The 20289-nt window shown below is 55.4% G+C and overlaps 1 protein-coding gene across 1 annotated transcript in view; it reads right to left on the reverse strand.

The window, feature by feature from the left end:
- Positions 1–20289, reverse strand: part of TTC28 (tetratricopeptide repeat domain 28) — a 628115-nt gene that overhangs the window by 12563 nt on the left and 595263 nt on the right. Inside the window, 4 exon segments of the mRNA XM_025474404.3 lie at positions 1994–2118; positions 4804–5524; positions 7367–7546; positions 18545–18689. Coding sequence (XP_025330189.3) covers positions 1994–2118; positions 4804–5524; positions 7367–7546; positions 18545–18689 — 1171 coding nt within the window.

Raw genomic sequence — 20289 nt, forward strand, 5'->3', positions numbered from 1 at the left:
CTGCTCCGGGCTCTCCTCCACAGACGCCACAGCCCACTCTCAGGCCAGTGCCTGCCCCAGGCCACGTAAAGACCCCCACCACCAGGATAAACCTTCAGGCCCTCGGGAACCCCCTTCACGGCCCATAGCCCTTGCCTGCGCCAAGCAGCACCCACCACAGGGTTCTGATTGCCACTGCCCTTCTTCCCTGCACTTCAGGCTCACCCTCCATCCCACAGCAGGGGCCCCTGGGCCTCAAGTACCCCTCCCACCTGCCAGGGCCTAAACCCACGCCTGGCACACTGTGGGCTGAATTTGTCCAAGTAACTGCTAGTCAACTCCCCAGTGAGCATCCCATGGTACTTGCAATGGCGTCGGCCTCCCTGGCAGTTTCTCTCCCCCTCGGGGAAATCGCAGGCCGTCCTGAACTACCGCATGCCCTGGGGCACGTGTGCCATCATGAGAGGGGCAGAAGAGTCGTCCAAGAGGTCACCCAAGACTTTCCTTCTACCACCCTGGGATGCTGGGGGCTGACCTCACAGGTTGGAGGACACGAGTGTTCCTGGGCAGGACAGACAACCAGGCCATCGGGCTGGAAGGTCTTTGGAGACACATTGCCCACTGGGGTCAAGGGCAATGGAGGTAAGGGCTTGTAAACCTGACCCATGGCCCCTGGACTCACCCCAGGAAATGAAGCCAAGAAGAAGAGACAACCTCTAAACATGCCTGAGGGGCCTCAAGGCCGAGTGGGGAGCCAAGGCCTGGCTCTTGCTCCACGACCCGGTCTGGGAGAAGACAGCCACGTGGGTAGAGACGGTGGTTCAGTTACCTAAGAGAAGCCGCCTGGGAGCCGCAGCAAGGAAGGAGGGGACTCTGCGGTGATGGGGACCGGAAGGGGTCCTAATGCTGAGCAGCTGAATCGCTCTGCACAGTTTCCAGGAACAGGTTAAAATCAGTCAGGAGTCTTCACAGAGTCTCAAGGCAAGTGAGCACAGCTCCCGGGGGCAGGAGGAGCGGGCTATCTCAAAGCTGGCTCGAGAGCTGCCTGGGGTATCCGGTGACATCATTCCTACCTGGTCACACGCTGGTATCAGGTGAGCCCTAACTTAAGGGATGTACAGGACTGACCTCCCACCAGAAGTACCCTGAGCACCACCACCCTGGGCCCCAGACCCACAGGGCAGTAAGTTTGCCCAGCAGAGGGGACGTGCTCCCTGGAACCCAGCCCCCAAACTAAACTCCCCAGCCGTAGCCTCCAGCCCGCTCCCAGGGCCTGTGCCCTCTCTGTCCTTTGGGGTGGCAGTGGGGCAGCTGTGTGCATCGGGTCTGGAAGGAGCATGTCCACCCACACAGCTGGGGCTGGGCTGGTCTTTCTTGCTCAGAACTCCACGGAAGGCTAACAATTCGCAACGTTAGAAAGTGCCTTCCTGGTTATCAAAGTGGAAGGGTGGAACTAGTTCTAGGTCACCGCTGCTTAGCTTGATTTCTCACTTTTCAATGTGTGGACGATGACGCAGAGCCTCTGTCTGTACCCTCACCCCTGACCCCACAGAGGCTGGGACTGGGTAAATACAGGGTCAGTGCCTGGACTCTTCCTCCAAATTGAGGGGAAGGCCAGTGCCATGTGACTCCAGAATATCATCTCTCAGCCGCTAGGACCCTACTTCTGCCTGCTTCTCACCTTTTCTCTAAGCCTCAAGATAACCAGGAAACATCCCCCTTCCAGATGAGGAAATTGAAGCTCAGAGATGCGGGTGATTTGCCCAAATCTTCACAGCCCAGAAAGAGCTGCAGCGTGGGCCCCAGGACCTTGGCAAGGAGGCTGCAGCATCCCCATGACACATCATGCCCACCATTCAACCGACTGGCTCAACCTGTGGATGTCCTAGCACAAGGTCCCCTCCACCTGGCTCATGTCCCTGGTGATTGGGACAGGCCGCAGCCTCCCTTCTCGTGCCCCTCCGCCGGCTCTCCAGGGCAGCGGGGCCCCAGGAGCCTGGGGGAGGGCCCTTACCAGGTGCAGCAGCACTCGCAGGGCGTCCCGGGCGCGCTCTGGGTGCTGGAGGATCTCCATGAGGGCCTGGCCGATGAGCGACGAGGGACTATTCAGTTTAACGTCACTCCCGATGAGTGTGAACCCTGTGGAGGACACAGAAGGGCATCTCAGAGCCCGCCCTCAGCTCGGCAGGGCAGCTCGGGCTGGTCGGTCCCCCCCCCCCCCCCCCCCCGCCTGCCCCGGGCCTTACAGCCACCCTGCCACCAAGAGGGGCTGCACAGCAAAGCTCCTCCACGGAACGGACTACGGGATGTCTAACTCACCGGGGGCCCTTCAGTGTCCTTGTGCCCCTTTTAAGAACCAATACTGTTTTGGGGATCCTGGGTGGCTCAGTTGGTTAAGCATCTGCCATCTGCTCAGGTCATGATCCTGGGGTTCTGGGATCGAGCCCCATGTCAGCCTCCCTGCTCAGCGAGAAGCCTGTGTCTCCCTGTCCCTCTGCCCCTCCCCCTGCTTGTGCTCTCTTGTTCTCTCTCTCAATAAATACAATCTTAAAAATTAAATAAAACAAAAATTAAGAAAAATAATCCATACTGTTTCTCTGTTCAGTGAGTGGTGAGCACTGTTTCGCCGTGAAAGCTGCTCAGGAAAGTGCCTCTGCTTTCCTGCTACACAGTGAGGAAGGCAGGAAGAGGCCTCGTAGTCCCGTACCCCCCCCCCCCCAGCTGATGGGCTCCCCCCAGGCCCCAGGGCCCTTCCTAGGCTTGGCCACCATCCCAAGGAATGATCCGCCCCATTTCCCCGGAGATGCACCTGTGTCTGTCTGGGACACGCCCGGGGACAAAGCCACCAGGTGCGGGGCAGGAGGTACTCTGCTCTGGTTGTAGGAACGAGCAAGCAGCCTGGGCTGCCGAGGACCCACACATCTACCTGGATCCTGCCCCACTCCCAGCTGCAGGGCCTGGGGGAGGCGGACAGAGCGGTCTCCTCCAGCCACCAAGCAACTTGAGGACCAAGCTGCCCTCAAGTGATGGAGAAATGGGGTTTTCCAAGAGCATGAATGAGCCAAGGCTGTTTTTAGGGTTAGCAGGGCAGCGTGATTTAAACACCATTTTCCAGCACTGAGCGGTGACTCATGTATCATCTGTCCCTAAAACAAGGACAAAAACACCATATCCGTGGACACACTGGGAAGATGGGGAGGGGCTCCCCAAGCACAGAGGCCGGGCTCCCACAAACTCAGCACAGCACCCTGGGGGACCATGCGGGGCCCAAAGCCCCTTCTGGCTGCCGGGGGCACACGGGAGTCAGACCTCCGGCTGCGGCAGTCGGAAGGCCCCGCCGGCCCCTCTGCTGGGCCCTCTGCTCTCCGCAGCTGGAGGAGGCAGGCCCCGGCCCTCACCGGCCCTCCTGCCCCTCCTCCCCCTGGGCCACCCGAGGAAACAGGATGGCTTCTATTTCGTTTCTTCTGAATACCTTTTTGGGAAGCACCGGGGCGGTGTTGTGTTTGTGAAGTAAACATACGTTTCCATTTCCTCACCGCCGCTCATCCACCTGGCCCGCAGCCTCACAGCTCGGGGTGTGCTGGCTCCCGGGCCAGGGGTGCCGGGGATGAGGGGCTCCTCCACGGGAAATGGCACCAGCCGTGGTGGCACACGGCAGACTACATTTATCATTTATTTCCAGAGGAAGAGCCAGATGAAAGCGGTTTTGTTGCCAGTTTTTCAATGTGTATGTGGATTAAAACAAAATATAAATGTTTGAAAATACCGTTTGGGGCATTCCTCTGTTTCTCCAGTTTAAGACCCTATGTTTGTGGGTTGGTGCCATCGCTCCGGCCTTGGTGGGACTTCACCTGGGGATGTGCAGGAGCCAATCCTGAGGGACAGCCGCAGACTGAAGGCCCCGGGGGGTGTCAGCAATGTGGCCCCGCTGGGTGAGGCCACGTGGGAGGGAGGCTGGGGTGGGGCTGGACTCTGGCTTGGCAGCCTGTCGGGAGGCCTCCCACATGGGAGGGTCCACGGGTCACCCCTTGCCGCACCTCCTATGACCAGACGTCACGGAGAACATTCCCTTCACTCCCAGACCTGCAACCCCTGTGGCAGGCCTGCTCAGAGCAGGTGCTGTCGGCCTTCCAGAATGAGTAGTACATGTGCCACAAGACTTCAGAAGGGGTAAGACCCGTCTCAGGTCACAGCCCGGCACAGAGCTAGGTCAGACCCGATGGCTGAACTAAGGGGCTTTCTACAATGCGGCTCTTTGCTACAGTCCTGGGACACCACAGGGCGCCATAAAATGAGTCAACCAGCACTCTAGTCCCAGGAGAAGCCTATGCTCATACTCCAATGGCAGACTCATCTGCTGCTCTCTAGTCACAAAGACTACTTTAGGGGTGTCGGGTTGGTGCAGTCCATTGAGCGTCCAACTCTTGATTTCGGCTCAGGTCGGGATCTCAGAGTCATGAGATCAAGCCCTGAGTCGGGCTCCACACTCAGTGGGGAGTCTGCTTGAGATTCTCTCTCCTTTTCCCTCTGCCCTCCCCTCCCCCCATGCTCACATGCACTCTCATAAATAAATAAATAAATAAATAAATAAATAAATAAATAAATAAATAAATAAAATTGTAAAAAAAAAAAACAAAAGACTAATACCACATGCCAAATGACTGGTTTTGGCAGAAGACAAGAGTCTCAGCAAACAAAGCCCTCTCCTGCACCTCCCCACGCTGCTTCTCCCCAGCGCCCTGTCCTGCCCCCCTCCCCGGGAGGCTGTAAGGACCTAGCCCTGGGGTCCCCTGACAGGTGCTGGCAGGTGGTCCACACTCCTACCTGCCCAGTTGGAAGGGTGTGAGAAGGCCTTGCTGCTCTGCACCACCTTCATGGCCTCCCCCAGGGCGGCGCTGGCTTTCAGGCCATTCAGCAGGGAGGAGTAGAAGGCGTGGAGAAACATCTTGGAAGCAGCCACAGGCGCAGGCCACAGAGACACGAGAACACACTGGGCGCCGGCAGCCAGAAAGGCCCGTGTCAGCGCGATGACCCCGTCAGCGGTGACCTTGCTGCTGGACTCCTGCGAGGAGCCGAGGACCACCAGCTTCACGGGAAGCCGCAGGTCCAGGACGTCGGCCGCCGTGAGCAGCAGCTCCTGCAGGGGCGGGCAGTCCGAGATGCTCTCCCCATCGCTGGCATCGTCCTGCACCCGCAGGGACTCGGGGATCGTGTAGGGGTGGCCAAAGGAGCTCTTGCTGCCGGCGGGGTTGCTGTCCACGCTGGGTGTGAGGACCAGGGCCGACAGTTTCCAGGAGATGTGGGTGGCAAAGTGGACACACTCTGCCTGCGTCAGGGCACTCATGACCCTTTCTTTGGTGGCCACGCTGCCCACCAGGGGCTGGCAGCCCAGCAGCTCTGACACCATGTATGCTTCCTCCTCGGCCGACGGCATGGGCCCCCACAGCCACCTGTCCATCACTGCTGACGGGAGCTTGGGGTTACCGACAACGGCCGCCATGGACGTGGAGCTGGAGTATGTGGGCGGGTTCTTCCTCAGGTGAGACTGGGAGGGGAAGACAGACAAGCAGACCATGCCACCCATCAGACGGTGGCCTGAGGCTCCTGGTGAGCACAAGGCTGGGTCCAGCTCGGCTACACCTGGTCTCCCAATAACCTCCTTCCCTCTAATTTTCAACACCATTTTGACCCAGCTGCTCGTCCTCCTGAGCATCACACCTGCTACTACGTAAGCTCTTGAAAATCAGGACTGGATCTTAGGAAGGGCCCCTCTTGGAGGCGCTGTAGCAGGAGGCCTGCCCCATGCGTCTTGCTCCTACAGACTGCCCTGTAGGCCCCCAAACAGGAGGAGACCCACTTCCAATGAGTCAGGGCTCTGAGGGTGACAAAAGGCCAAGTCACTCTCAGTGGAGACAGGGCTAGCCTAAGCCCTGTACAGGCACAACGTACTGAAAAGATGATAGTTGTCATCTGCTTTACGTGCTGCAAATAAAATCATCAGCATAGAGAAGTCATAAAATCAGCATAGAGAAGTCCAGCAAAGTTCTGATTTCCCCCCAACGATGCCTTTCGGCTTTTGGGGAAACATCTAAGTATCACATTACTTCACAATAACTTTCTGGTGGCTCTACTTGGTGATGCCTCAAACTCTGGGTATGAGAAGCACCTGTCGGGTGTCTGTCAGGAGACCCTGGCTAGCCTGGCAAGCAGCCAGCTTGCAGTGTCATCACCACGAAGCTCTCCTAGTGCGGGCCACCTCTGACTGCCAGGGTGCTCTGGGCAGGACGTGTCCCAAGAGGCCGGCTCACTTTGCAACTGGGATTCATAGTCAGCCACGGACACTCAAAAAACTCAGGGAAGATCATTTCTTTCACTTTGATCCTGTTCCACAAGAAAGTTACAACCCAGCAACAGGAAACAGTCAAAACAAAGATTTCTGAAACCTTGTGAGGCAGAAGTTGACCGGGTTTGAACCATGCCATTGACCGAGGTCAACAGAGGCCACGGCAGGTCCCGTGGGGGCCGCCCACACCCAGGGCCCAGGGTTTGGGTTCCTAAACGAGCCACTTGCTCCCCCTGGGAGGAGCCCTGTCTGACCCAGCTCTGCCTGGCGATCTGCGGGCTCTGAGAGCAGCTGGCAGCTTGAGGGCAAGTTCAAGCTTGAAGGCTGAGCCAGCCAGCTGGGGCAGGTGGGGCAGCCGCAGTGCAGGCCCGGGGCCTGGGGGCCAGGAGGGTCTGAAAGAGTTTGGAGAAGGGGAAGGGGATCAGGGCTGGCTGGAAGGCTCTCTAACCGGGTACCGGGTGCGCGGGCCAAGGCTGGCTGCGGGGTGGGACCTCTGACTCCGTGGACGGCCCACAGTCGCCTCCTTGATTTTCACAGACATTTCTGCCCAGACTGACTTTTACTGAATGAGACCCAAATCCTGTCTGTCTCCTGAAAGCCACCTCGTTTGTGTTCAGTTCTTTCGCTGGCCTGTGGGACCCTCTTCCACTGGACAGTAATCATACTTGTCCTCCATCCCCGCCTGCGGCGCCTCCGCTGTGGGCAGACTCGGCCCCGTCGGTCAGCTCGAGGTCAGGGTGCGCCAGGGGAAACCAGCTTCCTCAGATACTCGCCCGCCTCGAGCCCGACCCAGCCCTCTGAGCGGCTCACAACCCTGTCGTCACGGCAAAGACATTCTCAGAGAAATGACACGTCGTGGCTTCCTGGGATAGCGCAGAACAGTCAGGGGGCCGGAGGGCCGCCCGCCGCCCACCCTCTTGCACGGATGGACTCCAAAGGGCAGCCTCCCTGGCCGCCAACTACCGGACGCGCACCGTGAAGGCTGGCCGGGGAGGCCGGCTCCGGGGCCCACAGCGGGGCGCCCGCAGCCCCAGCGAGGCTTACCTTGGACTGTGGGCCCAGGGAGCGGATGGAGGGGACGGCGATGAGGGCGAAGCGCTCGTACAGGTACTCGTTGGAGGAGCTTCCCTTCAGGAGGGCGAAAGGAATGAGGTAGAGCTCCCCCTCCAGAACCAGGACCAGCTGCCGGTGCCGGCCCACGGGGCCGCTGGAGTGCATCAGGCCCTGCAGGGAAGCACGGGCACCTGAGTCGCTGCCGAGCCTCGCGCCGGGCGCCGGGGGCCCACGGGGGCATCGCCGAGTGGGGGCTGCCGCCCGCCTCGTGGGCCCTGCCCCAGGAGGAGGGCGGGGCCCCGGCCTCTTTGAGTCTGCATAGCGAGGTGAGCGACCCGGCCACCTGTCAAGGAGGGGATGCCCCACAAGACAAGGACCGGCCCCGTGGTCTATCCCAGAAGGAGCCCTGGGAGTCAGGGTGTAGCCCAGAGGGCCAGGCCACGGGATGCTACATTGGCCCAGAAACGCTAAGAGCAGTGCAGGTGTGACTCCTGTCATAAGAGCCCGTGACACTGTGACACCCAGACTGGACCCACTGCACGTGAACAGAGATCAAGGAGCTGCTGCTGCACAAGGAACGCCCCCCGGAGCCTGCTGGGGGAGAGGACCACCTGAGAGCACGTGGGCGCCTGGCTCCTGGCCCAGCCCTGGCTCTGGGGACAGTCACACGGGCCCCTGTCTCCCTCACCCCCGCTGGCCGCCTGGGCGCCACTGCGCTCCACGGGAGTGAATGTGCACGCCTAATCCGTCTGACGTGCTGCTGTGGGTGCTGCGCTGAGGCCGGCAGCAGTCACTCAGCTAACCCAAAGTGACACTGCCTGGCGGGCCATTCAGTCTGTGCAAACCCCCTGTGGCTTTTTCTCTTTTTAAAATTCTAGATGCATCTAAAGAAAGCAGAGATCAACACTCTCAGGCCCATTTGCTCGTTGTTTGCTTAAGAGCTATTTCCCCAGAAGGGGTAAAAGAATCACCGTACAACCCAGGCTCGAGGAAGTGGGTGTGTCACACTGCTTGTGATGAATTTCTGGATTGGCACGGGGAGGTGAGGAGGGCTGGGAGCCTGCTGTCAGCTCCTGGGCCTGCTGGGCTCAACCTGGTCACACTGAGGCCCCCTCCTGGCCCTGGGAAGCTGCTCACCCGTGGCTGCAGCATGCCAAGACCTGGAAGGTGGGCTGGAGGAGCCGGGCGACGGTGCCCTGACCTCGCTGATGGGTCAGCTGCCGTAACAGTGACAGCCACTCACGGCTCAGCAGGGGCCCTCCTGCCCGACATGTGGGCAATGTGGGGGCTCAGGCCCCCTGCCCCATGTGCAACCCAGGACCCATCCTCAGCTGACCCAGGGTCACCAGGCATTTGTTGGACAAGATGCCGGCCCCACCCTCGTAGACCCTCCCTGGACTCCTGGACTCAGGGCCCAAACCCCAATCAGTCCCTGTCAGGTGTCATCGCATAGGTCACTGATTTCCCTGGGACAACATCACTCTTAGGCAAGTCCCCAGTCACAGGAGCACCCATATGCATGAATTGAAGGTGAACAGAGGAGTGCTGGGCAGGTTAGGGATGTAACTTGGAGCTGTTAGAGAGGTGTTACTGGTAGGGTCTTTGTAGGGACTCTGCAAACTCCGCCAGCGAGACCTGATCTGGGGCATTAGCCTAAAGACGGGCAAGGTCAGGTCCCTGAAGGCAGTGCGGGTGTCCTCTGTGACTAGGGATCCTGACCTCTAGGAGTGGTAGTGAGTGTGGCATGGCCCTACTGTTGGCCCTACTCCTTCACCAGGCTTGGGCTTCTCTGTCAGCTATGCAGGGTCCATCTTATGCCTACTGTGGACCATGGGGAAGCCAGAGAAGCTTTGGAGTCAGTCCCTGCTTGCAAGGTACAACAATGCACTCAGGAAAATCAAATGTATACAGGAACCCATTAGTGAGTCAGAAAGTATTAAGTATGGCATCACCACAGAAGTCCAAAATGGCACCCTCAGAGGGTGGGAGCACCTACCTAGGATGTGATGATGGGCCCTGCCAAGGGGCTGCCCTGGCTTGTGAGGACAGGGGCAGGCCTGGCCTGGGCAGATGAGGCCCATAGGGTAAACAGAGAACAAGGCTGGGGAGAGACACAGAAGCCAGACTGCAGAAGGACCCACCCGAGGTCAGACAGGAAAGTGTGGCTCTCACAGGCTGGAAGCACCTGCCATGCACTCTCTGCTCATCAACCTCCAATGAAGTGTTCAGAGGTAGATTGTATCATGGGAGATGGGCTCTGTGCGGTCACTCAGACAAGGAGAAGGGGACGGGGGACTTGCCAGGACTTGGTGAAGAGTGACCTCAATGGTGAGGAGAGGGAAGTCTCTGGAATTCTAGCCTGGAGATGGGGAGAGTTTTCCCTGAATGAGCTGCATACCCCACTTCATAGGTCTGGTGACTCATGGCTGGTTCTGAGCTGGCACCCGCGCAGAGCCCTGGGCGAGGGCCCCAGATGGGACCAGCGTCCGGGTAGCATGGAACGAGGCAAGTGTCAGCAGCCCGGCTTGCAGGCAGACAGGCCTCACGGCAGACTGACAGCTCCAGTTACAAGACGGCGGGAAACGGATCGAATGTGTCAGAAAAGATGCCCTGGAAACTGTCTTCTGAATTCGGTCCCCAGGATACACGGGCATTGCCCTTGCACTAAAAGATTAGCTATAATCCAATGTGAACTTGAAAACGGAAAATAAAGTGATGTCTCTATCCAAATTACATATCATCTATTAGAAAAGGAGAGACAATGCAGGGGAAGGCTTCTCCGTGCCTCTGTATCTCAGTCTAGAAAGGGGATCTGCTGGTTTCTTAAATCCTGGGTTTGAGAGATAAAAGGGCTCCTCAGCATCAGCCCCATATCAGCAACTAACAGAGTCCAACAAATTCCAGCAAAGACTCAGACTTTCTGACCTCTGACGTTTCTAGAAACGGATCTTTTAAAGTAGACCAACACAGAAGGGGGGGTGCTAAAATCTGTCTACTCTCCCAGTGACCCTGCTCATCCCAGTGCATTCCAGGCCTAGGATGGAAAAGGGGAGACTGAGCGCCCCAGCAGGGAAGTCTGGCAATGAGTGGACACAGGCCAGGCCCAGAATTTGCAGAGGGGGAGGGCTGTTCCCTTAGATGGGGTGGGCAGTGGACACCCGCAGGTGGGTGTGGGCGACTGTTGTCACTTTACAGACTCGCAGCTCCCAGTGCCCCATCAACACTTGCCCGGTGACTTGGTCCCTGCAGCTGGGTCTCCTGTAGGGAGCTCGGTGCTGAGCTTCCTTGCTGGAGGGCGCAGACGAGCAACGCCAAGTGAGGGCTCTCCTGCTGGCCCAGGTCAGCAGCGTGTGTTTGGAGACATGCAGCAAAGCCCAGAATGTGTCCATCTATCATGTGCGGGATAACCTTCCCGCAGCCCTTGCTACACGACAACCAGGACCCATGGAACCTGCACACCCTGCAGGCCTCCTGCCCCAGCAGGCGCCTGGACTCTCACTGCCACCCTTGCTGCCCGAAGCTGATCGGCTGCTCTCCTGCCCCCATGCAGAGAGTAGCCTTTGCTTGCCAGCAACCTGGGACCAGCTCCAGCCTGGCCAAACCAGTGACTGTCTCTGCTATCCCGTGGGCTGAACCACACAGCTTTCTCGGTGCCCAACCTTTCTTTGGGTCAACTCCCTCAGCCCGAGAAAACTAGATAGTGTCCTTATAGCTAACTGAACTCTTTTGCCACATGGAATAAGTCTACTAAACATCCTCTGGCTAATCCAGTTTCTATCCCCCGACTGAGCCCACTAGATAGTGTGCACATCCATCACCTCACAGGCCTGTGGGTCACAGCCGGCTGTGGAGGTGTGGTACCTGGCACCTGGTGGGCACTTAGGACACACTAGTCAAATGTGAATTCATAACTGTCTGCAGGTTCTTGAAGTAAGGTGAACATAGGCCCTATAATTTTTATAGTTGACCCTTAAACCGCATGGGTTTGAATGGCGTGGACCCACATATACGTGGGTTTTTTCCAGCAAACATAGGACAAGACTGTAAAGGCATTTTTTCTTCCTGATGATTTTCTTAATACACCTTCTTTTCTCTAGCTTCTTTACTGTAGGATTACAGTATATCATACAGGTAACTTAAAAACATGTTAATCAACTCCTTGTTATTTATAAGCCTTCCGAGTAATAGTAGGCTATTAGTAGTTAAGTTTTGAGAGAGTCAAAAGTTACATTTGGATATTTCATTGCACAGAAGGTTGTCGCCCCACATTACATATGACCCGTGTTGTTCAAGGGTCAATCACACTGTTTTTTTTTTCTTGCACCTTAATTTCTTGTATAACTCATTCCCTTTCCCTCTGGTGCTTATAAACATTCACGTGGCTAAACATGTAAGTGGCACCTCTGGAACATCCAGTTCCAAACCTTAACCCAGGGACACTGAGAGACCAACCTCACTACCATTCTTCTTGTCCTCAGTGGCACCATCACCATCATCTACCAGCTATTTACTGAGTGCCTGTGACACCTGACACCTCTGAAGTCTGCCACCAAAGAGTAACCCTGAAATCCAATTTCCAAATCTGCAGTCTCCTAGGCAACCGCCACAGATCCTGAATGTATGGCTGGTGGTGACTTCTGATCTGATCGCCATTTTTTCAGTAGGGATCTCCTATACACACTCACGGTGACCAGCGGCCCTGATTTGTTCAGAAGCGCTGATATTAAATGTGATATTGCAGGTGCCCTGGCTTCTGGCTTAAGAGCTTTGTGCGCCACAAAGGTCACCGGGGTTCAAAGGATCAGCGTGCACCCTCTACATGCAGGGAGCTTCCTTTTCGCTAGAGGACACGTGAAGCTGCTCAGAATGTCACAGCATCACAGGCCAGAGGAATAAACATCCCTGGGGTTGGTGGAGGGAAAGAAAACTCCTGGGTCTGTGACTTTCTAGCAGATTCGATTTGGAATAAAATGGACTCTACTGTCTATAACAAGGATCCCAGAAGCAAGAACTGGCAGGAATCTGGGATCTTTTCCTGATTCAAAATCACAGGACAAATTTTGGGATTTTTTCCTGACTCATATTTTTGATCGAGTGAACTAATCATACAGAACTTTTTAAGGTAGAGAAGCCTTTTCTGTGATGTTTCTGGGAAATTTTGGCATTGTAGTTGGATGTAGATGGTTTCAGCAAATATCATCTAACTGTTGGAAATAACCCTCAAAGCATGACTGAAACCTACAAAGACTGTAGATGCTGTAATGCAACCAGAAATGCAAGAGTCAAAGTCAACCCACCTGACTATATTCTTTGGTCATCCCAACAACAAACCATTGGTTTGCCTGAAGAACCAGTGAAGGGTGGGGTTTGGGACTTGGACATTGGGGAAACATGACCAATGGACAGCCAGAGGGTCTGCCCATGCTGGGGGGTGGGGGCCTCTGTGCAAGAGTGGCCCTCTCATTCTCTGCTGACCCGGGAAAAACAAGCATGTGACCTTCAGGGGTGGGATCTGCCCGCGTGGGGCTGAGACAGCCACTGTTGAACACCCACTGTAGCAGAGCCAGAACCCAACAGTGCTGACCCAGGTGGGGACACTCACCTCCCAGGAGGCCACTCATCAGTCTGAGTGCTCTCACTGCCAGTTTTACAGCTTTGGGCAGCTTATTGCCTCCATTATTCCTTGCCCTAATCAGTTGTGGAAATGCTTGCCGTCCTTGGGTGACGTCTGTCCTCATTTGAATATCACTACAGATATCTCACTCAGTAATCAATTAGACAGGCTGGCAGTGGGGCTGCCAACCCCAAGTATGCCAGTCTTGAGGGGGCCTCATCCCCTGTTCCATGGTCAGGAGTGGAGGTCTGTTTATTTCTGGGGACCAATATTCCCTGGCCATCTCCAAACCCTGAATCTGTTTAGACCCCTAGGTGGGCAGTCTTATCTGCTGGAGCATCTGTTCTGGGGTGAGCTGGTTTCCCAGGCTACTGGATTTTGCAAGAAATTAAGGGCATGACTTGGTCAGAGCTGAGCTCTGCCTCTGCCTTACATGCTTAGATGAGAGGTTGGGGCAAATCCCCAGAGCCCCAGCATACCAGCCCAACCAACCTGAATAGCAGGTGTCAAGTACATTTCCGGGGGCCCTGTGATAGGCAAGTCCACATAAACAGGCAGCCCCCTTCATCAAGCACAGAGGTGGGGGAGGAATACTTTTCCTTCTGATCAAGGTCGTTCACTCTTGCTGCCTATCCTACAACTACAGCTTTATACTGCAAATATAGGAAACAGGGAATTTCAATAAATGAAAATAATGGTAAAGATGGGACTAGAGGGTGCCTGGATGGTTCAGTCAGGTAAGCATCTGCCTTCCACTCAGGTCATGATCCTGGGGTCCTGGGATCCAGTCCCATATCAGGCTCCCTGTTCTGTGGGAAGCCTTCTTTTCTCTCTGTCTCTGCCTCCCTCCCTCTTTCTCTCTCTTTCTCTCATGAGTAAATATATATATATATATAAAGATGGGACTAGTCAACTAGAATAAGTCTAAACTCCAGGGGTCCTGAAAGGCCCCCCAATCTGGACCTTTGAAGAATGATTCACCCAAATCCCAGGCAATTTCCTACTCTACATCTGGCTCCTTGATCAGAGCAGCTTCTGGATTTGAGTGAAGCCCTGTCTGCAAACTGAGGGGGTGATCTGGGACCAGAGTTAGCAAGCGGCTTCCCCTAGAGCAGCCTTGGGGGCCTCGTCACATCCGATGCGTCTCATGGAACACAGCTGTTGGCACGAACTTCTTACACGACCCTGCTGCAAGACAAAGCTGGTCCGGGTCTGTCATTTCACCACAGGCAGGGCCCAGAGGCATGGTTTTACTGTCCTTTACTCTTGTTTGACTAAAAATGAATGCCAGGGACACATATAAGGTCCCAGTCCCTTTCACACGAAACCCTGGCAACTTTTCTTTGGTGACATTTTCTCCTGTGGGTATCAGCAGGACTTGACTTAATGTCTGATGATGGGTCATGTGCAGATGTAGCTGGGCCCTCATCAAAGACAGCTGGACACACTCGCCCCATCCTGACAGCAAAGGACAGCGTGCTTCCAGGAAAGAGCCACAGCGGTGTTTCCCTTAAGCCAAATTAAATCAAATACTGGTGCAAGCCTACAGTAAAATATTATTCTGTTCCACTTTTCATACTGTCTGACCCAATCCCTTAGCCACAGGACTGGGGCTATGCAGAGGCAGTTGTTCAAATAATTATAGGCCCTATGTGAAGAGGCTAATCGTCTTAGTCTTGAAGTGTCAGTGATTCATAAGGTTGGACTTTTGGTTTTGATTTGTATTTTCATTGAAAATGTGGAAAAGGGTCTGGCTCTGCTGGGCAGCTGATGGCGCTGGGAGCAGGCGGGCAGGCAGGCAGATGGTGTCGTGTCGCCCTCTAGTGGCCGCTGGAGCTTGGTGTGCTGGCCTTGGGATGAGGGAGGAAGGCCTGGCCTTCCTCCTCCTTCTCCTCCTCCTCCTCTTCCTCCTCCTCCTCCTCCACCCAGGCAGCCTGGCTGAGGAGGCGCTCCTTGCAGCCCACCCGACCTGAGCACGGTCTGGGAGCATCAGACACGGACTGCCACCCTCTTTGCCACCTCCTCCATGTCCAGGATGGTGTGTACCCAACACGTGTCAACAAGTGCTTGTTGAATGAATGGATGGAACTTTTCAGTGAAGTGCTTTTACCAGAACATAACAGATCACTTCAGCTACCCAAGGACAAACTCTTTTGCTGACCATTTAATGGCCCTTGAAAGGTTTCAGTCTGGGTCTCTTATGAGGCCGCCACACTCCTTAACAGTATTCGAACACTTCAGTCATACAAGAGAATAGTTTAACTATCCGGAACCAAGGAGATGCTTTTGAACTAAATGCCTCACTTCAAGATGAGACCACATCCCTGCAGGTGGGTGTGCGGTGCGGGGGGGGGGGGGGAGCACTTCCATCCCATCCGTTCCTACAGTGTAGGTCCCGAACAACACAGCAGCCTTGTGGTCGGGCTTCCCCTGCCTTGGACAGGTAACGTCATGAAGGCTGGTTTCATGCACTGTTTTAACTTGTGGAGGGTTAGAACTGTGCATGAACTGACCTTCCACATTTTTACTGTTTAAGTCACAGGGGAAAGTTCTCAGGGAGAAAAAAACAGTGCAGATTTTCTAAACTTGTAGAAACCCTGAGAAGGATGACTCAAGCTGCTGCAGCTTCTCTCCTGGGGGGAAGCACGGCCTCTCTTCCCCCTTCCTCTTCGGGCCGCTCTCACCTTAGAGGATTTCTGCCTCAGGCGCACAGCCCCTTCCCAGTAACCACCTTCCCCTGACTCAATGGGGCACGTGTGGGTCCCCTGCAGACATGTTGGGAGACTCATGATCCTACCCTGAAATAAGCCAGAATCCTGGTACCATGCTGCTTGGCAGGGTTGGGGGCTCACTGGATTCCAAGCTGTGCAAGAGCAGGCCCAGCCCCTTTCTTCTGCCTCCTAGCCTTGGAGAAAGCTTCTAAGTGCCACACAGAGCGGCCACACAAAGTCCACAGGCTGATTTGTGCCTTGGGTCTTCTGCTTTGTATGCCAGACTACATGCAAAAAACAAATACAGCTTTGAACCACATACCATTCCATACACTTGACCAAGTATCAACATGTACCAGGCCCCATGCCAGCTGCTGGGGACACAGAGATGAGGCACCATCCTTGCCTTCAGGGAGGGAGCAAGGGGGAAAAGGTGGGGTAGGCCAAGAGTGAAGTTCTGAGTCCAGTGAGGTATTGGGTACCGTGAAAGACATGGGGTAATTATGGGACCAGTGGCAGGGACGGGGATGAAGCCTGCAGGCTGATGGAAGAAGAGGGCAAGAAAGGCTTCTAAGAGGAGGGGACATTCAACCTGGGCCAGAACGAGGTGAGGTGCTTGCCAGCTCCAGATGACTTGAGTATCCAAGTACACGCTTGGTCACAGCCCCAGGCTCCAGCTTTGCCCTCTGCTCCCTGCCTCTCCTCACCATCCCCACCAGCCCATTCCATATTCATGGAGCAAATAATCTGGGACCTAGACACAAAAAGGGGAGTGCAAAGGGCCTCAGGAGGCCCAAGCAACTGAAAGAATGGAAGGTCTGAATAGCTTTCAGAGGATCCAGGGGATTAGTGCAAAATGTAGAGCTCAGGGCGAGCAGGGGTGGTAGTAAGTCACTGAAATGGTCTGCATGACCATTTGATGACAAATCAGCCTAAGGGTATAGGTGTATATTTCTTCCCTGGGATACGGCACACAAATCATGCTAAGCATGGCATCTGAGATGCTCTGAGCTGGGTGCTCTCTGAAGTCTTGGCCCTTCATTAAAAAGAGGACACCAAGGGGACAACAGTCCTACAAAGGACAGGGCAGCCCAGTGCATTGCAGGGAAGGAGAAGACAGGACTGGGCCTCTGTGCTGGTGGGACCAGAGGCCCTGGGGTGCCAGGAGGGGCAGCTATATGGCACAGTGGCCACCTCTCTCCAGGAGTCCTCCTGCTACTGCTGTCCTGTGAGCTCCTCCCACTCCTCTGAGCCCAGCCCTGCTCAGACCTGACACACTCTGTGGCATGGTCTCACTTCCTAACAAGGACAAGAAACAGCTTGGCTAAGGTCACCCAGCCGGGGAAGGTCAGTGTCAGATGTGAGTCTAGACTGCCAGACCCCGAAGCTCTGGGCTTCCCACCACCCCTGGCTCCCTGAGCGAGAGAAGTCTGGAGGGCCCTAGCAGGCATGCAGCCTCCTAAAACATACTGGGCAAGCTGACACACGTCCTTGGCTGGCCAGGCAGGGAAATGCTGTCAAGGAGGGGTTTCCTGAGGACACATTTCACCTCTGCCAGCTGGCTGAAGCTGAAGAGTGAGCCGCTGAGGGGCAACCTGAATGTCTGCAAGACAAAACTCCCACCTGGCTGCAGACAGTCGCTAGGATATGCAGGCCTACAGTCTGCTCTCCTAGGCCCGTCAATCACGCCCTCCCTGTCTGAGAGCCAGGCCTCCATGAGTGCAGGCACCTTGGGCTTTCCTTGGGGTCTGTTATGGACTAAATGCTGGTATCCCTCCAAATCTATATGTTGAAGCCCTAATCCCCAGTGGGATGGTATTTGGGGGTGGGGCCTTTGGGAAATAATTTGCTTTAGATGAAGTCACAAGGACAGTACCCCCATAATGGGGTTAATGCTCTTACAAGAGGAAGAGACTAGAGCCACCATGTGAGGACACAGTGAGAAGGGGGCTGTCTATAGCCAGAAAGAGGGTCTTCACCAAAAATGTGAACATGCTGGCACCCTCACCTGGGACCTCAAGTCTGCAGAACCATGAGAAATAAACAGCAGTTGTCCAAACCACCCAGTTCATAGTACACCAGCCAGAGATGACTAATACACAGTTATATGTAAAGGAATCTGACAGATTCATAAGATCCCTGAGCCCTTTGGTCTCCCCCACCCAGTTAGGGAGCAATACCCAGAGAAAAGAATGATGTACAAAGTCCAGAGCCACAGAAACCCATCAGGAGCTGTTCTCAACCTTCTCGAGAAATCCCAAGTGAAAGGATGTCTTTGATGCCAGGCTCTGTGATGGAGTCAGTGGCTCCTGACAGTGGCAGAGGCTGAGGGATCTGTTCTCAGCAGAAAGCACAGCCCTGGTGTGAGCTGCTCAGGCAAGACCCTCAAATGAGAGGCAGGAGATGGGGAAGGCTTCCCAGCAGGGCAAAGCAGAGTCATGGGCACATCCCCCTTGCCATATGCTCTTGGCCCACATGGATGGCATGGTTCCCATTGAGATGGGCACAACCTCACGCTTCCCTAGGCCCCAAAGATTGATGAGAAGATGGGAGGAGGGCATCACTTCATAGTGTACCTGATGCAGCTGAGGCCAGACCTGCCTGGCTGGAAAGGAACAGAGCTAGGGCTTGAACCCGACAGCTGAGCCCAGGGCATCACTCATTAACCAGAAGCCAACTGAAAATGCGCTTCCAAACACAGAGAAGCTGGAGAGAGATGTGTGTTCTGGAAAACCCCTGGTTGTCTCAGGAGCCCATTTTGTATCTAAGGGGCACATGTGGGCACTGAGCGGTAAACAATGTGTCCTGACGCCTAGAAGCCTCTGGGCCCCAGGGGGCACTTACCCCTTCCATGGGCGCTATGAGCAGGTCATACAGAGCACGGAGTGGGGGCCTGGCGAAGGAGCTCTGCCTCCTGGGCAGAGAGGAGGTCCCGTCCTTGATCGGCGACATGGTGTTGCTGACCAAGCTCGTCATGCTTTGGCAGCTCCTGGGGAGAGAAGGGCCAAGGGAGTAAGCAGGGCACACGCGGGGCAGGCAGGGGCGTGCTGCTCCCTGTGGAGTCCTGAAGAGGCAGCTAAGGGGCTGCACAGCAGGGCCCGGCCCGGCCTCCCTCCTGGCTTCGCCTGCTTCACCTTCCTTTCAGGTAATTGTCACAGGACAGTGAGCACTGACAGAAACCGTAGGGTAAACCAGCTGCACACAACAGCTTACATTTCTATGGAGTTTTTCTGCATAATCAAATGTCCCAAAGTGCTGTTCAAAGGATTTAATTACATCCTTGTGTGAAGCGATTGTGTGCAGGCAAACGTGAGGACCATTAGAATCGGCAGCAGCCACCAAGCTGACGGGGAGGACAGTGTTCCAAAGCCAATTAATCTCTGGGCAGGAGCCGCGGGCAAGACAAGGAGTGTGCTGGCCCCAACCCAGGGCTCAGGTCAGCCACCAGGCACCTGTCTGAGCCTCGGCACGGCACAAGGCCCCGCAGGACTCCTGGCCCGGCAGCCCCTGTCTGGGGGGCCCGCTCAAGTGCGCCTGACACTTCTGCTTTGCATTGTAGCTTATGCTTCGGTGTTGCCAGGCAGTTTTATTAGCACAGATGGCATTCTTGATCCCAAGGACCCCAAATTTCACACTGCTAATGCAGGACAAGAACATTCATTCCTTTAGAAAGTGTTTCCTGGGGTGCTGGGGTGGCTCAGTCAGTTGAGCTTGGTTTCAGCTCAGGTCATGGGATCCAGCCCAGAATTGGGCTCCCCACTCAGGACGAATCTGCTTGGGAATCTCCCTCTCCCTCTGCCCCTCCTCCTGCTCGCTCTCCCTAAAATAAGTAAGTAAATAAAATCTTTTTAAAAAGAAGAGAAAAAAAGAAGAATGTTTCCTGAGCACTGCCTCCCTGCCGCAGGCACTGCTGTCCGCCCTGGGGGCCTGCAGAGGGCACATAGCACAGGTGGGCAGAAGACGCAGCAGGCAGGAAACATGCCCACTTCCACTGAAGGCACCAGGCCATCCTCCACGCTTCCCTCTGAACCTGCCCACAACCAGCTGGTGTGGCCTCAGCGCAGCCTCTGGGGACGTTCTCTGCATCGCCGCTGGACAGTCAGTGGTCTCTTAACCTTGATTTAGACACTATGCACATTTTTGGAGTTTTGGCTACGTACTCAAGGACGCTTATGGGGAAAGACCAGGTCTCATACGAGATGCACCTCGAAGCTTTGGTAAATACTCTGGGCTGCTGGTGGTGGCAGCTTGAGCATTTCCTGAGAAAAGACCAGAAGGCGGTTTTCCCTCCTGGGCCTGGCCAGGATCCACGACAGTCTAAAGAAACAATGTGAAAGATCCATTTGTGTTTTCCAGGTATAGTTTTGACCCCCTGGCTTCCCCCTACTCTATCAGTGTTCTCAGAAATGTCCCACTTGACCTACATTCCAGGGCTGTGTGGAGCCAAGCTGTGAGCGCCCTCGGCAGCCCCCAGCCCCTGCATGAGAAGGAAGAGCACAGGGCTTGGAGGGCTTGGAGGCCTGGGAGCCTGCTCGTGTCTGCCCCTCTGTCTCGCTCGCTCAGGAAACATGTCATTACAAGCGACTGGG

This window comes from Canis lupus, chromosome 26 (genome assembly GCF_003254725.2).
Source record: "Canis lupus dingo isolate Sandy chromosome 26, ASM325472v2, whole genome shotgun sequence".
NCBI classification, from domain to species: domain Eukaryota; kingdom Metazoa; phylum Chordata; class Mammalia; order Carnivora; family Canidae; genus Canis; species Canis lupus.